General features: G+C 36.5%; 1 protein-coding gene across 1 annotated transcript; it reads left to right on the top strand.

The window, feature by feature from the left end:
• Positions 1-15,652: 15,652 nt before the first annotated feature.
• LOC148563652 (uncharacterized) lies at positions 15,653-16,852 on the top strand. Its single transcript, XM_088486890.1, has one exon. The coding sequence runs from the start codon at positions 15,653-15,655 to the stop codon at positions 16,850-16,852; it is 1,200 nt and encodes a 399-aa protein (XP_088343016.1).
• The last annotated feature ends 1,032 nt before the right edge of the window (positions 16,853-17,884 follow it).

The following is a 17,884-nucleotide window of genomic DNA, read 5'->3' as shown; positions in this document are numbered from 1 at the left end:
ACTAAGCTTTTGAAGAGGAAAGAACTTGGCTAAGAAAGCCTTGACCAGCTTATCCCAAGAGTTCAGGCTATCTTTAGGTTGAGAGTCCAACCATACTCTAGCTCTGTCTCTTACAGCAAACGGGAAAAGCATAAGCCTGTAGACTTCGGGATCAACCCCATTGGTCTTAACAGTGTCACAGATCTGCAAGAATTCAGTTAAGAACTGAAAAGGATCTTCTTATGAGAGTCCATGGAACTTGCAGTTCTGTTGCATCAGAGAAACTAATTGAGGTTTAAGCTCAAAGTTGTTTGCTCCAATGGCAGGAATTGAGATGCTTCTTCCATGTAAATTGGAATTAGGTGCAGTAAAGTCACCAAGCATCTTCCTTGCATTGTTGTTATTTTCGGCCATGTCTCCTTCTTTTTCAAAATTTTCAGTCAGATTTTCTCCAGAGAGTTGTGCTTTAGCTTCCCTTAGTTTCCTCTTCAGAGTCCTTTCAGGTTCAGGATTAGCCTCAACAAGAATGTTCTTATCCTTGTTTCTGCTCATATGAAAAAGAAGAAAACAGAAAAGAAAATATGGAATCCTCTATGTCACAGTATAGAGATTCCTTATGCAAGTATAAGAAGAGAAGAATATAAGAAGGAGAATCCAAACACAAGGGTGAGGAGTAGGTTCGAATTCTTAGATGAAGAGGGGTGTTAGTAATTAAATAAATAAATAGAAGGAGGTGAGGGAGAAGAATAATTCGAAAATTAAACAAAATAAAATAAAAATATTTTAAAATTAAATTTAAAATTTTAAAATTAAAATTGAAATTAAATTAAATTAAAATTAAAAACAATTAGTTAATTAAAAAGATTTTTGAAAAGGGGGAAGGTAATTTTCGAAAATTAGAGAGTTAGTTAGTTACGTAGTTTTGAAAAAGATAAGAATCAAACAAAAAGTTAAGTGGTTAATTGAAAAAGATTTGAAAATCAATTTTTGAAAAGATAAGAAGTTAGAAAATAAGTTAGAAAAGATTTTGAAATTGATTTTGAAAAAGATGTGATTGAAATTTATTTTTAAAAATGATATGATTGAAGAAGAAATTAAAAAGATTTGATTTTAAAAAAGATTTTGAAATTAGCAATCAAAAAGATATGATTGAAAAATTAAAAAGATATGATTTTGAAAATTAAAGTTGATTACTTGACTATCAAGAAACAAAAAGATTTGATTTTAAAGTTTAAAAATTGAACCTTTCTTACTAGGCAAGTAACAAACTTAATATTTTTGAATCAATCACATTAATTGTTAGCATTGAATTCAAAAATATGGAATAAAAATAAGAAAAAGATTTTGAAAATTAATTTGAAATTTTCGAAAATATGAAAGATAAATGAAATAGATTTGATTTTTGAAAAAGATTTGAAAAAGATAGAATTTTTAAATTGAAAATTTGACTTGACTCATAAGAAACAACTAAATTTTAAAAATTTTTGACTAAATCAAATCAAATTTTCGAAAATTATGAGTGAAATAAGGGAAAGATATTTTTTTATTTTTGAATTTTTAATGAAGAAAGAGAAAAACATAAAATTGATGCAAAACATAAAAATTTTGGATTAAAATAAAAGATGCATGCAAGAACACTATGAGTCTCAAGATGAACACTAAGAACACTTTGAATGTCAAGATGAACACCAAGAACTTATTTTTGAAAAATTTCTAGGAAAGGAAAAACATGCAAGACACCAAACTTAAAGATTTTTCATGTATAGACACTAACAAATTGAAAATGCATATGAAAAATAACAAAAGACACAAAACAAGAAAATATGAAGATCAAACAAGAAGACTTGTCAAGAACAACTTGAAGATCATGAAGAACAAGAAAGAGACTCAATGCATGTGTTCTTCGAAAATTTAAAGAAAAATTAAAAGCATGCAATTGACACCAAACTTAAAAACTGACACAAGACTTAAACAAGAAACATCAAATATTTTTGGTTTTATGATTTTATTAAATTTTTGTATTTTTCAAAAATTATTTTGAAAAAAAAATAAGGATTTCAAAATTTTTAATAGAAATTCCAGGAATCTTGCATTGTTAGTCTAAAGCTCCAGTCCAGGAATTAGACATGGCTTACTAGCCAGCCAAGCTTTCAGTGAAAGCTTCGGTCCAAAACACTAGACATGGCCAATGGCCAGCCAAGCTTCAGCAGGATATTACATGCATTGAAGTGATTAGTTGAATCCTCAGTCCAAAAGAATTTAGACATGACTTTACAACCAGCCAGGATTCAACAATTCATCATGAAACACTAGAATTCATTCTTAAAAATTCTGAAGAAAAATATATTTTTTTTGAAAATATTTTTTTATTTTTTTATTTTTATTTTTTTCGAAATTAAGAATAATAAAAACAAAAAGCTTAAAATTAAAATAAAATTATCTAATCTGAGCAACAAGATGAACCGTCAGTTGTCCAAACTCGAACAATCCCCGGCAATGGCGCCAAAAACTTGGTGTGCAGAAATCATGATCATTCCTTCCTTGATAACGGCGCTAAAAACTCAATACGCATGTTCATGTTCTTAATTCTGTTTCACAACTTTGTACAACTAACCAGCAAGTGCACCGGGTCGTCCAAGTAATAAACCTTACGTGAGTAAGGGTCAATCCCACGGAGATTGTCGGCTTGAAGCAAGCTATGGTCACCTTGTAAATCTCAGTCAGGCGGATTCAACTGATTTTATGAATTGATAAGTAAAAGATAAATAAAATATAAAATAGGATAGTGGTACTTATGTAATTCATTGGTGAGAATTTCAGATAAGCGTATAGAGATGCTTTCGTCCCTCTGAACCTCTACTTTCCTGCTGTCTTCATCCAATCCTTCCTACTCCTTTCCATGGCAAGCTATATATTAGGCATCACCGTTGTCAATGGCCACCTGTCCTCTCAGTGAAAATGTTCCAATGCGCTATCACTGCATGGCTAATCATCTGTCGATTCTTGATCATACTGGAATAGGATCCATTGATCCTTTTGCGTCTGTCACTACGCCCAGCACTCGCGAGTTTGAAGCTCGTCACAGTCATTCAATCCCTGAATCCTACTCGGAATACCACAGATAAGGTTTAGACTTTTCGGATTCTCAAGAATGGCCGTCCATGGGTTCTAACTTATACCACGAAGACACTAATAACTCAGACTCGGCCCCCTGTATTAGATATCCAAGAGATATCCATTCAATCTAAGGTAGAACGGAAGTGGTTGTCAGGCACGCGTTCATAAATTGAGAATGATGATGACTGTCACGATCATCACATCCATTATATTGAAGTGCGAATGAATATCTTAGAAGCGGAATAAGTTGAATTGAATAGAAAAACAGTAGTACTTTGCATTAATCTTTGAGGAACAGCAGAGCTCCACACCTTAATCTATGGTGTGTAGAAACTCTACCGTTGAAAATACACAAGTGATAAATGTTCAGGCATGGCCGAATGGCCAGCCCTCAAACGTGATCTAACGATGAAACTAAAGATGTAAATACAATAGTAAAAAGTCCTATTTATACTAAACTAGTTACTAGGGTTTACAGAAATGAGTAAATGATGCAGAAATCCACTTCCGGGCCCACATGGTGTGTGCTCGGGCTGAGCATTGAGCTTTACACGTGTAGAGGTCTTTCTTGGAGTTGAACGCCAGCTTGTAACCTGTTTCTGGCGTTTAACTCCACTTTGCAACCTGTTTCTGGCGTTTAACTCCAGAATGCAGCATGGAACTGGCGTTGAACACCAGTTTGCGTCATCTAAACTCAGGCAAAGTATGAACTATTATACATTTCTGGAAAGCCCTGGATGTCTAGTTTCCAACGCAATTGAGAGCGCGCCATTTGGAGTTCTGTAGCTCCAGAAAATCTACTTTGAGTGCAGGGAGGTCAGAATCTAACAGCATCTGTAGTCATTCTTCAACCTCTGAATCTGATTTTTGCTCAAGTCCCTCAATTTCAGCCAGAAATTACCTGAAATCACAGAAAAATACACAAACTCATAGTAAAGTCTAGAAATGTAATTTTTATTTAAAAACTAATAAAAATATACTAAAAACTAACTAAATTATACTGAAAACTATGTAAAAACAATGCCAAAAAGCATATAAATTATCCGCTCATCAGTGGGGGAATCCATTCATTCATAATCATCAGCTCATACATTCACTTTTCATAATTTAGATGTAGTTTTTAGAGGGAGAGGTTCTCTCATCTCTCTTAGGATTTAGGATTAGGATTCCTCTTAAAGGAATTAGGAATTCTTATTATTTCAACTTTATTATTTCAACTTATAATTTCTTCCGAGTTCCAGGTTCAATGTTCCTTTTATTTATTTTTCCAATTTAATTTATGAATTTTTTCATGTTAGATTTGAATATTCTATTTAATATAATTTGAGGTATTTCAGTTTATGATTCCTATTTAGCTTTTTATATTCTTGGCTTTAAGTGATTAACTGGAGGCTCTTGAGTTATCAAACTTATCGTGATTGATTGTTATGTCTGCTAATTGAATTGAATTCCACTAACTCTAGTCTTTCCTTAGGAGTTGGCTAGGACTTGGGGATCTAACTAATTAGTCCACTTGACTTTCCCTTGCTTTCATAAAGGTTAACTAAGTGGGATTAACTTCAATTCTCATAAGAATAACTAGGATAGGACTTCCGAATTTTCATACCTTGCCAAGAGTTTATTTTATAGTTATTTATTTATTTTACTTGTCATTTAAATTACTTGTTCCTTACTTTCAAAACCCCCAATTTACAAAACTCATAACCAATAATAAGAACATACCTCCCTGCAGTTCCTTGAGAAGACGACCCGAGGTTTGAATACTTCGGTTATCAATTTTTAAGGGGTTTGTTACTTGTGACAACCAAAACGTTTGTAAGAAAGGATGATTGCTTGGTTTAGAAACTATACTTGCAACGGAAATTTATTCTGAATTCTAAACCGTCAATCAATTCGTTCTTCAAAATGGCGCCGTTGCTGGGGAATTGCAAACGTGTGCCTTATTATTGGTTATTGTAAATATTCGCTTTTAAATTGATTTATTTTCGAAAAAAAATTTTTAGATTTTTAATTTTAAAATTTTTATCTTATATTATCTTAGTTTTAAATTTCAAAATCTTATCTTATCTTATTTCAAAAATCAAATTTCAAAATTTAATTTTCAAATTCAAAATTTAAATTTCAATAACCTTTTAATTTAAAATTATTTTTATTTTCGTTTTTAATTTTTATTTGTTATTATGAGTTCTCACCCCCATTGCTTTGAGTTTGGTTCTAATGCTGTTGTAAGGAATGGAAGCTATAACAGGAACATGCATCAAGGTCAGAATAATCAGAGATAGATGGAGCCACGAGGATCTGATCAACCCTTTAGGCAACAACACCTTCCAAACTACCATGGACAACGACCATTTACCAATGCATGTCGAGACAATAGTTATGGTGGACCCCCTTGTAATTACCGACAAGCCCCATCATACGCCTATAAACCACCTCCTCAACACAGCTTTGAACCACCATACTCACAAGCCCCTTCCCACCATTCACCTCCATATGACCCTAACCCGTATCCACCATACCAACCACCTTATAAGCCAAATGAACCATACACAGAACCACCCCATTCCAACACAACTACTCTCATGAACCACCACCTCAATATACACCATCTCCTTATCATTATCAAGATGAACTACCTTCCTACCATGAACCCTTTCTCCCAACAAATGAACCCTCCTATCCACCCCAAACCTTAATGGAGAAAGCACTTGCTGATCTAAACCCTACTATACAAGCTCTCGTCGCCCAAATCGGACCACCAAATACCTTCAACAATCAACCCTCAAGCTCTATTGCACTTCCTTTTCAACCACAGAATGATCTCTCCATCCCATCACCACCATCCATGGAAGAGCACCCACATCCATCAATCCAAGAGCAACATGATCCCAATGATGCTATTGACATGGAACAAGAGAGAAGGGATCATCTTCGCAAATCCATACTTCATAAGGAGCTAAAGGAGGCCCTAAAGGTGAAGGTAGTAAAGACCCTTGAAGTCGAAGGAGTGGTTGAAGAATTAGTGAAGGAAGACATCAAGGAGGAGTCTGATTTTGTCTTAGAGCAAGAGGAGGCCCAAAATGTGGAGATAGGAGAGACCCTTGAAGATGAAAGAATAGTTGAAAGGAGTTGTCATGGAAAGAAAATCATCAAGGATGAGTACGATTTTATATTAAAACTACTGGGCAAAGCAGTAATTATTCAAGACATAGAGCCTCCTTCCAAGACGGTTGCATTTGATGTTGAAGAGGGTGTAGAACCTCCAAGGCATGTCATGGTTAAGGAATTGGAAGAGGTCGATCAAGAGATGGAGATTCAAGAAGAAGAAGCACAACTTCCCATGCCCTTGGAAAGCAGTGAAGAGGAGATTGAATTGGAAGAAAGCTACCAAGAGGTAGAGGGTGAAATTGAAGAAGCTTACAAGGAGGTGGAAGTTGTCAGAGAAGAGCACAAGGGAGTAGAGCTTGCAAGTTCATTAGAAACACCTCTCCCAAGGCCATTACCGTCCAACACAACGTTCAAGTGGGTAAAATTCTTATCCTTGACCTTTACCTTCCCACTTGAATATGGGCTACTGGAGACGGATGGTCAACTTAGAGCTCTTTGTGGCATTAAGAGTAAGAGGAAGATGGTTAGTGGTTGGAGTTGTCAAGCAAGGTTCAACATGGTTGTATGCTCAAAGTTTAAATGCAAGGGTTGGTGTAAAGCTCAACTGAATGGGTCTAGGAAGTTGTTTGGCCGCTTTAGTGAGAATTCAGATTGCTTGCTACCCGGATGGAATCATAATGATCAACAAGAAGACGGGTGCAAAAGCAAGATTTGGGACCCCGGAATTCATTCTGGCAATCAACACTCTTGGGGCCTTGTCACTTGCTTTAACTTACTTGAAGGCTTTCTGCGCCTAGTTTGGGATCCCAGAGGCTTTTGGCATTCCAAACATTGGTGAAGATTTCTGGATGAATTCAAGCACAAGCCACCATAACAGGAAGCTCATCAAATGTCCAACTTAAGGACTTTAACTAAAAGTGCTAGGTGGGAGACAACCCACCGTGGTATGATTGTTCTATTTTTAATCTTATTTAGTTTTGTTTGTTTTTGAGTTTTATTTTATTTTATTGAACCTGGAATTATTCATAACATCTGCATCAACATCTGCATACTGCATTCTGCATTTTGCATTAAAAAAAAAAACACGCACGAAACGCGGCAGCGTCGCTGACGCGTCCGCGTCATCAGTGCGTTTTGAAGAAAAGAGAATTGAACAGAGAGTCACGCGAGAGCGTGGCTGGAGGCGTGCCTTTGGCACAAATTGATCCACGCGTCCGCGTCATGTGGGAAAAATGCCTCCCACGCGTTTGCGTCACCCACGCGAACGCGTGACCCTGCAAAATCAACGTAAAGAGGTGTATGGCAGAGAGTTATGATGGAGCTGGGCTGGAATGATGCTAGAAGCACAAGCCTTACCACGCGAACGCGTGCCCTACACGTCTGCGTCGTTTTGCAAATATGGCCATTCACGCGTACGCGTCAACCACGCGACCGCGTCACCCTAAAATTTGGCAAAATGAGTTTCAAACAGAGAGTTGCGCGAACGCGAGGCTGCACTCGCGCCAATTGCACAAATCTGGCCACGCGATCAAGTAACCCACGCGTCCGCATCACCTGACCTTATCGCGCACCACGCGACCGCGTCCCTCCCGCTTCTGCGTCGCCTACGCCGCACAGCTTATCCAAATCAGTGCCAAAAAAATCTTATCTTTTCTTCCCCAATCCTAATTTTTCCCCTTCCTTTCTTACTTACTTCTTCTTCCTTTCTTTCCCTTCTCATTCTTCTTATCTTTTATTTTATTTTACTTAATTTAATTACATATTTCATTCATTACATCTTAATTTTGCGCATATTTTTTTTATTTTCTTTTCTAAAATTATTATTTTTTTCATTGGTGTTAAAATTTCTCATTCAACTGTTACATCTTTTTGAATTATTCTGGTGCTTCATGACTTGTTTTATTCTAATTGGGTATTATTATTCATAAGTCAATGCTAATTTTTATAATACTGATATTCCTTTTGCATTGATATGCACTTACACTATTTCGCGTTACCCACACCCTCTTCCCCATTGTTGCAATTCTTGCACTATTGATATGCCGTATGCTTCTACTGTTTTCTCATTGCATGTTGTAGCTACCATGTAATTGAGACCTTTATTATTTGGCATTACCAACCCATATTTTATTTATTATCTTTATTTCTGGGTTACTTTTCTCCGTTTTCCTCTTCTTTCAGGATGGCAACCGAGGAAGGGAAAAGGAAGAACTTCTATATGGGGGGATAGGTAAGTCAATCTGCACAATCTATAAAAAAAGGCATCAGTTGGAGCAGCCCATCCACTTGTACATCTTAGCATGCACCGAGGACGGTGCAACCTTTAAGTGTGGGGAGGTCGATACCGATCTCCATGGGTTAGCTATTTTCTTCTTTCCAACACCATTGTTTTATTTTCTTTGTTTGTTCAATGTTGCATTGCATAATAGATTGCATGTGTAGTTGATTGTTTGCATTTAAATACTACTTGGTTGAAAAATAATAAGTTTCTTTCTAGGACCCTATTTTTGAAAAAAAAAATTTTACTAATTTAAATAAAAAAAATTAAAATTTTCTATGTGTTAAATTTGTTTGAAGTTGTATTTGGAACATGGTTTTTGAGCCAAAGAACACACAACCTGTGAGATTTTGAGCTTATTTATATGGTTACATTATTTAACCATAAATATTTTATTCTTGTGTATTTTCTTCTCTATAATTGCAATCTTTACTTTGTTCCACTCTATATGTCCATTATTTAGTGTATTTACATGCTTGCACATGATTGAGGCCATTACTTGTTTTCACTCATTTATCCCAAATAAGCCTACCCTTTTATGTCACCCTTGTTAGCCACTTTGAGCTTTTTAACCCCCCTCTATTCTATAACCACATTACTAGCCTTAAGCAAAAAAACAAAATAAAAATCTCAAGTTAAATCCTTGGTTAGCTTAAGATAGATATTGTGTATAATTTAAGTATGGGAATTTTATGGGAACATGGGATGATAGAAAAAAAAAGGAATTAAATTGAATAAGTTATTTGAAAATTTGGGAAGCATGCTCATGTGAAATCAAAATAATTAAATTACCATGTGCATTGAAAAAAAAATTTTAAGTAATTAAATAAGGGAATACAAATATATATATATATATATATATATATATGTCATTACCTTTACCTCAGCCCCATTACAACCCTGAAAAAACCTCATGATGTTTGCATTGGTATGCTAAATATTTGTTGATTGGTTAGATGAAGAACAAGGTTTAGAAAGCATGACTAGGGAAGAATAGAGTGATTGATCCTAGACACTTGAGAGTTAGAGTGCATATACACTACCAGTGAGGGTTCAATGCTTGATTCTATGTTCCCTGCTTTCATGAGCTGTCTTATTACAAGTTTACTTGTTTTTACTGTATGGTTTGAATTAGTGGTATTTGATTTATTTTTGTCTTGGAGAACTTATTTATTTTTAACCAAGTAGGTAGAAGCATTTCACATTTAGTTGCATTCATATAGATAGGATTGCATTTCATACAATTTACCATTCCTCTTCACTCCTTTATATAGCTTCTCTTGAGCTTAGCATGAGGACATGCTAATATTTAAGTGTGGGGAGGTTGATAAACCACTATTTTATGGTTTATCTTATGCTAATTTGAGTGGTTTTTATCAGCTTTTCACCCACTTATTCATATGATTTGCATGAGTTTACGTTTTCCTTCCTGATTTTGTGCTATGATTGAAAACATGCTTCTTTGGTCTTAATTTTGATATGTTTAACCCTCTCTTATTACCATTCGATGCCTTGATATGTGTGTTAAGTGATTTCAGGATTTACAGGGCAGGAATGGTTTGGAGGATGGAAAGGAAGCATGCAAAAGTGGAAGGAATACAAGAAGTTGAAGGAACTGCAAAGCTGTCAGCCTGACCCTCTCGCACTAAAACGAGCATAACTTGAGCTACAAAGGTCCAAACGACGCGGTTCTAGTTGCGTTGGAAAGCTAACATCCGGGGCTTCGATTTGATATATAATATTCTATAGTTGCCCTGATGCTAGGCAACACGAACGCGTGCTCCACGCGGACGCATCGCAGTGACAAAAATCAGCGTGGCAGATTTCTTCTTCAGCAATTTCTGGGCTGTTTTCGACCCAGTTTTCGGCCCAGAAAACACATATTAGAGGCTATAAAGTAGGGGAATCTATTCATTCATAATCATCAGCTCATACATTCACTTTTCATAATTTAGATGTAGTTTTTAGAGGGAGAGGTTCTCTCCTCTCTCTTAGGATTTAGGATTAGGATTCCTCTTAAAGGAATTAGGATTTCTTATTATTTCAACTTTATTATTTCAACTTATAATTTCTTCCAAGTTTCAGGTTCAATGTTCCTTTTATTTATTTTTCCAATTTAATTTATGAATTTTTCCATGTTAGATTTGAATATTCTATTTAATATAATTTGAGGTATTTCAGTTTATGATTCCTATTTAGCTTTTTATATTCTTGGCTTTAAGTGATTAACTGGAGGCTCTTGAGTTATCAAATTTATCGTGATTGATTGTTATGTCTGCTAATTAAATTGAATTCCACTAACTCTAGTCTTTCCTTAGGAGTTGGCTAGGACTTGGGGATCTAACTAATTAGTCCACTTGGCTTTCCCTTGCTTTTGTAAAGGTTAACTAAGTGGAATTAACTTCAATTCTCATAAGAATAACTAGGATAGGACTTTCGAATTTTCATACCTTGCCAAGAGTTTATTTTATAGTTATTTATTTATTTTACTTGTCATTTAAATTACTTGTTCCTTACTTTCGAAACCCCCAATTTATAAAACTCATAACCAATAATAAGAACATACCTCCCTGCAGTTCCTTGAGAAGACGACCCGAGGTTTGAATACTTCGGTTATCAATTTTTAAGGGGTTTGTTACTTATGACAACCAAAATATTTGTAAGAAAGGATAATTGCTTGGTTTAGAAACTATACTTGCAACGGAAATTTATTCTGAATTCTAAACCGTCAATCAATTCGTTCTTCAGTGAGCAAGAAAGATCCACAAACTGGAAGTGCAGGGTGATGCAGTGGCACCGATGCATCGTTGGTGGATTGGATTTTGCTTCACCGTCTTTTGTTCTATGTTCTTGGCAAGAACAAAAAAAAAGTGTAAATTGAAACTAAATCAAAAAGAAAAAGGGATGGATTTGGAACCAAATAATAGAGAAAGAAATCTGATCCAATTTAAATAAAGGCATAATCTTAACCAAGTGGTACATAAGTAGCGAGCAGATCTGGGATAGAAGCATCGTGTGGAATGCGTAAGAGGGTGCTTCTCCTCTTGTAAAAACATGAAAACCTAGATAAAAAAAAGAAAAAATAAACAAAATACCAAAATAAATAAAGAAAGGAAGAAGGAGAAGACCTTGCGATGGGCGCTGGTAGAGCTGATGGAGGTTGGAGGCGATGCTGGTAGGACGCTCATACACAGCTTAGAGGAGACGGCAAGCGGGCCTGGCAGAGAAGAGGAAGCAGAGGAGCTAGGCGTACAAAGAACGCCGTTGAGAGATCTCGAGACCGCAGCAAAGACAATGATGGAAGAGAGAGAGAGAGAGAGAGAGAGAGAGAGAGAGAGAGAGAGAGAGAGAGAGAGAGAGAGAGAGAGAGAGAGTGTGTGTGTGTGTGTGAACTCTGGTAATTGTTAGGGTAAACTCAGATGAGATTAAGATTTAGGAAAAGAAGGGGCGAAGCTATGAGAAAAATAAAATGTATTGCAGCTTTCTCCAAAACGGCTGCGTTAATCGCTACTAAATTGGTAGATAGCGGCTGATTTAAAAATCGCCTCTAAAATGGCGCCGCCATCTGCCGCCTGTCTTGTAGTGAATTCCTACTCATACATGGATGGATATTTCTATGAATTTTCTACTTGATTTGTCTAAGATTAGAAAACATACATATATCATTAATTTTTCTGTGGATAGATTTAAAATGATGATATTTCTAATTGCAAGTCAAAATGTTAAAATTTTCACACACATTATTGAGTTGTTTCCCAAAGAGTTTGTTTATGTGCTAACTGATGCTAGTTATTTGAATGCTTGTATCTTGCATGCTAAGCGTACTTTGGATATTTATAACTCTGTTGGTTGTTATTCTTGTGAATCTCTGAATAATTTTAAGTACTTGACTATTTTGGAATTATTATTTTTGCCCTTGAATAATGGTGTTACTTTAAATGGTGAAAATAAGGTTGAAAAGATTGAACTTGCACACATGAGCGACATAGCCACAATTCAGTGGGTAAAGAAGAGCCGTCAAACTATGGTATTTGAACCTAGAAATCGGGTTTAGATTCCTTAGAGGGAAGAAGAACTTCTCATTCAGAGAAAAACAGTCCATTCCAAGTGTTGGGAATTATGAAGGACAATTCCAACAAAATTAATTAAGAGTAGGTGTTTATGGTTCAGTTGTATTTAGTATATCTAATTTTTCTCCTCTTCACATATATGCATATTCAAGGATGAATTTTTTTTAGGAGAGAAAAAATGATACGTGCTCAAGAGGGTATTTTTCGTATTTTAGAGCTAAGAAGCAGAATGGTAACCTTGTCAGATTCATAGATATGAATACTAGAAGAATTATACCATGCTGGTCTTGGACATCAAAAATACCAAGAGTTTGCCTCAAAAACAGTGATGCTGAAATAGCGGCAACTCATAAAGCCCATTGCGCTAAGTCAGGATAACAAGAAGTCCAACAGTGTTTTTCAAGTCCAGTCAAAGATACAAATTTAGCAATTATTTTCGAATTTATGTAGTCTCTATTTTAGTTTATTTTGTTGTTAGGGTTTGTTAGAAGATTTGATTTAGTTCTAATTTGTTTAGTAGTATTTTTAGAAATTTTAAATTTAAATCAATATGATCTAATCCAATAAGATCAAATCTGATTTAAATTAAGTTATCATATCTTATCTTTTAGGTTAATCTATTAGAGATCTATTTAAATACTTTTTGTGAGATAATTTACACAATTTTTGATGAATAAATTCTATAGGTGCTAATATGCACATTTTTTTCTGTGCGATCAAGTGAGAGGATTGATTTGCTTTGCTTGTTGCATGAAAAAATTTGAAGGATCCAACCTAAGGTAATTTTTTAGTGTTAGTTCTTTTTATTTTCAGCCTTTTGATATAGGTTATCAATAACAAGTTCTTTGAAGGTTTAATAGAAAAATCCTTTCTGCTAACTTAGGTTGTTAAGAACAAGTTTTTTTAAAAATATAGTAGAAAAATTTTTATTTATCTTTTTATGATTTTGCTGTATCTCTTGTCTTTTCTTATTTCTTTTCATCTTCATTCATTTTTTCTCTTATAATTTTGGTCCTTAATATTTGGGTTAAATCCTAATTTCGTTTCTAATGTTTGAAACATTTTATTTTTATCTCAAATGCCTTATTTCGTTCTATTTTAGTCATTTAATCAAAATAACATTTTTCTTACAAAAATATCTTTTTTTTATTATAATTTTCTTCTAGATGCTCAAAATAAAATGGTAATTATAGTTGTCATGGTGGTGGTTGAAGTAATTTAAGAGTAAAAAGGACATAGAGTGAAAAAAGTATTTTTGAAAGAATAGTTCTAATTTTGACTAAATGACTAAAATAAAATAAAATAAAATGTCTCGGATGAAAATAACACATTACAAATATTAAGGATTAAATTAAGACTTAGCTCAATTACAAAAAAAAATTAAGACTTTAACTTAAACGTTAGAAATTAAAAGAGTATTTTATCTTTAATTTAAGAAAGCAGGTTGGAGAAAAGGGTGGTAGCAGTAAAGTAGGCAGCAATTCTGTAGTAATGGTAGATTATGTGATTTATCTAGAGAGTAAATGATATAAATGCAAAGGTTTAAATTCAAAGCAATTCAATTTTCACTAATTTACAATCTAAAATAAAAATTGATATCAAACTAAATCTAATTGTTATTTTATATGGTTTATTTTAAATACAATAATTAATTTATATTAATCATGGGTTAGTTGAATGATTAGCTTATTCTGTCGTAAGTGTTGGGGTTCAAATTTTATCTTTTGTATGTCAGGTTGGGGGGACACTGAAAAAAAAAATTATATAGGTAGAAAAAATATTTTAATTTAGCTAATAGTTAGATACTCTAATTCTAATTATCGGAAAACAGAAATAAATTGTTTTGTTAGCTTTAATGTATTTAAAAAGTATAGTGAATGAGTATAGAATGAGAGAGAGCGAGAGAGAGCGAAAGAGAGACTGCGAGCGAGCGAGGGTGGGAAACACTTGGGGGGGTAGAAGGATAGGTCAGGTTAAAGATCCTCGAGTTTGGAACCGAGAAGAGTATCGACATTTAGAGCACGATTCATACTCAATATTTGTGGATAATCTTCCAGAAGACATTTCCAAGAGGGAGCTGTTCAAACTGTTCAATTGGACTGGTCGCATAAATGACATATACTTATCAAGGAAACAAAAACATGGTGGCTTATACATTTTTGCGTTCATACGGTATACTACGAAAGGAGGAGCCTTGAAAGCTATAGCAGACATGAATCGGACGCGGTTGAGAGGGAAGGTAGTATTCGTGGGGGAGGCTAAATATCGGAGAACGTCTGCTGTGAAGGAAATGAACAGTGTGCAGCCACGAGGCCAGCAACCACCAGAAGGAGAAGAGAAGCAGAAAGTTTCAGAGGCCGCTGCTACAGATCTAACTAAGGAGAAAACACTCCATGATCCGCATAAGAATGGGTGGACAAAAAAGGTGGAAGTGGGGGTGGCGACAGAAAACTTGGTCTGGTTGCAAAGAAGCCTAGTAGGTGGAACGACGAAAGCCATAGACTATAGATCCTTGAAGGAATTAGTTGCGAAGAACTTTCCTCAAGTCATCCAGGTGCGAGAAATGGGAGCATATAAAGTGCTGTTGACCTTTGACAGTTTACTGAATGCGGAGGAGGCTTACACATTCAAAATGAATAGTCTGCTACAGTTGTTTCATAGGGTATGGAGATGGGATGAGTCGGAGAAGAGCGAAACTCGAAGAGTTTGGTTGGAATGCTTCGGGGTTCCGTTGCATGCGTGGTCCGTGGATACTTTTAGTATAATAGGAAACCAATGGGGTGAGGTGGTTGTTTGCGATGAAGTAACAGAATCGTGCCAGTCCTTTAGTGTTGGCCGAATCCAAATTGATACCTGTATGTTAGATGTGATCAATGAATGGATCCATATCACGATTGGCACCAGTGGCTTTGATGTGTTGGTAAAAGAAGTGGGACGTGAAACTTTTGGGATGAACTGTCAGGCAGGAATTGTGGAAGGTGAAGCAGTCAGTTGTAAACAACAGGAGAATATACGTGCAAGAGCTTGTGATGACGCAGTTAGGTGGTCGGAAAACTCAATAAATTCGATGAACTGTACAGATCAGGCTGCAGAAGTGATAATGGAGAGACAGCGTGAGGAGGTTGAAGACAAGGACAGATTGGTAATTTCAGAAAAAATTTTGAACGAATGGAATTATGAATATTTAAGTCCCGATCAACTGAAATTAGTAACATATTATCCTCATAATTATGGCATTCATGGTTCAGCTGATTTAATGGGATATGAGGGGAGTACAAAAGGGGATTCAGAAGTAACGGTCTCCTGGAATTATTGCTGCAAGACTTTTGGGCTAGCAAAGGAATATACAAAGCCTGCTAGCCAAAAATCCAGCCATGGGCCCAGCGAAGATACAATCAGCAGCAAGCCCTTGTTGGGCCATGAACCAAAATCCAATGCGTTGCAACATGTTGGAGGCACGGGAACTGCTACTGGGTCGGGTTGCAAGGAAACGGGTCAGTTTGGGGTTGCTTCGCAGCGTGGAGACGCGTTGCTCACTGCTACAGCCGCGCACGAGGTACTCCCTATCGTGGGTGGCATGGAACCCAGGCTACGGCCACGCCCTGAAGTTGGAGGCTGCGACGTGTCGGCGGATAGGGCAGGTCCGAAGCAGCGGCGAGGAACCGGGATGGAAGGCGGAGGTGATGGGCTGATGACGAGACCGATGCTCCCCATAGAAGCCGAACCATGCGAATCAGCTGGGGACTCCGACTTGGCTTCTGATGATAGGCGAGGAAAGTTTAGTAGCAGAGGGGAGCTGGTAATGGAGGAAGGATGCAGTAAACTAATAGCTGGTGGGATGTCTGAACGGGCCCGAGGGTCTAAGGATAGAGATGACGGACAGAATAATGGACACTGTAACGGTGCTAATTATGAGAACAGTGACGGAGTGAAACGAAATGACTGTGAAGCGCCTGAATTTGAAGCGACTTGCCACCGAACTTTACCAGAGATTCAGGACCGAAATGAACTCAGTGATGATAAGGATAGTAAGGAGGACAGAATGCTTGCAAATGACGAAGAAGTCAGTGATAGTGAGAGTTCAAGATTGAAGGAACAATTGATAGAAAACAAAAGGGTTTGGGAATTGGCAAAGGAGTCAGGAGCCGAACTATATGATGAAGAAGAGGATATTATGGCAGTACTTCAACAACAGAATGAAGAAATAGCTCGGAAAAAAAGACTAGCAAAACAGAAGGCAAAAGCTAGACGAAGCAGACCCAAAACACAAAAAAAGGTGTGCAGTATTTATTTAAAATGATTATTAGTTCTTGGAATGTTAGGGGGTTGAGGGGTGACGGGAAGCTGAGAATGGTGAAGGACCTGAAAAGAAAATATAGATTAAACATGCTAGGTTTGGTAGAGACTAAAAGACCGTCAGTGACTAGATTTGATATTTCAAGAATATGGGGGGATAGTTGTGTTGGTTGGGAATATGTTGAGGCTACTGGTGCGTCTGGCGGGTTGTTGCTAATATGGGATGAGGGCTTTTTTGATGTTAGAAATTGCTATAAAAGTGAGAGATGGTTGTGTGTTGAAGGAACTCTGTTGCAGAATAATTTTAATTGTGCTTTTATATTAGTTTATGGTGCACACGCTAGAGATGAGAAGCTTGTTGTGTGGGAGGAGCTGAGTTACATAGCTGGTCTATGCCAGGTTCCCTGTTGCTTCATAGGGGACTTTAATGAGATTTTACATGTTGAAGAAAGGAGAGGTACCGATAGCTTATCTTTGTCAGCGGAGGAGTTCAAGAACTGGATACGAGACATGGGTTTAGTGGATTTGCCGATTACTGACCGTAAGTTCACCTGGTTCAGAGGACGTTCTTGTAGCCGTATTGACAGGGCCTTGGTTAGTTTGGAGTGGTTAGAAAAATTCCCAGAGTCTCGATTACGAGGTGGTCCAAGGGGACTATCAGACCATTGTCCTCTTATAGTGGAAGATAAGAGATTGAGAGATGGCCCTAGACCGTTCAGAAGCCTTGACTCGTGGTTTACACATGAAGGTTTCTTAAGAATGGTAAAGGAGGAATGGAGAGGGTTACAAGAGATGCAATTCACGGATAAGCTGAAGGCTTTGGCAGGTCCTTTGAGAAGATGGCATAAAGACAAGTTTGGAGACATGGACAACAAAATTTTGATGCTGGAGGAAGAGATCAAAAAGATTGATGACAAGGTGGGTGATGGGGCTTATGATGAAATGGTGGAGGCAAGAAGGAAAGCGCTTGTGACATGTTGTTCGAAGTGGTATGTTAGAAAAGAGTTACATTGGAAGCAGATGTCGTGATCAAGAC

Source organism: Arachis ipaensis, chromosome B5 (genome assembly GCF_059453495.1).
Source record: "Arachis ipaensis isolate K30076 ecotype BB chromosome B5, ASM5945349v1, whole genome shotgun sequence".
In the NCBI taxonomy this organism is placed as follows: domain Eukaryota; kingdom Viridiplantae; phylum Streptophyta; class Magnoliopsida; order Fabales; family Fabaceae; genus Arachis; species Arachis ipaensis.
This window is presented reverse-complemented; position numbering and strand designations above follow the sequence as displayed.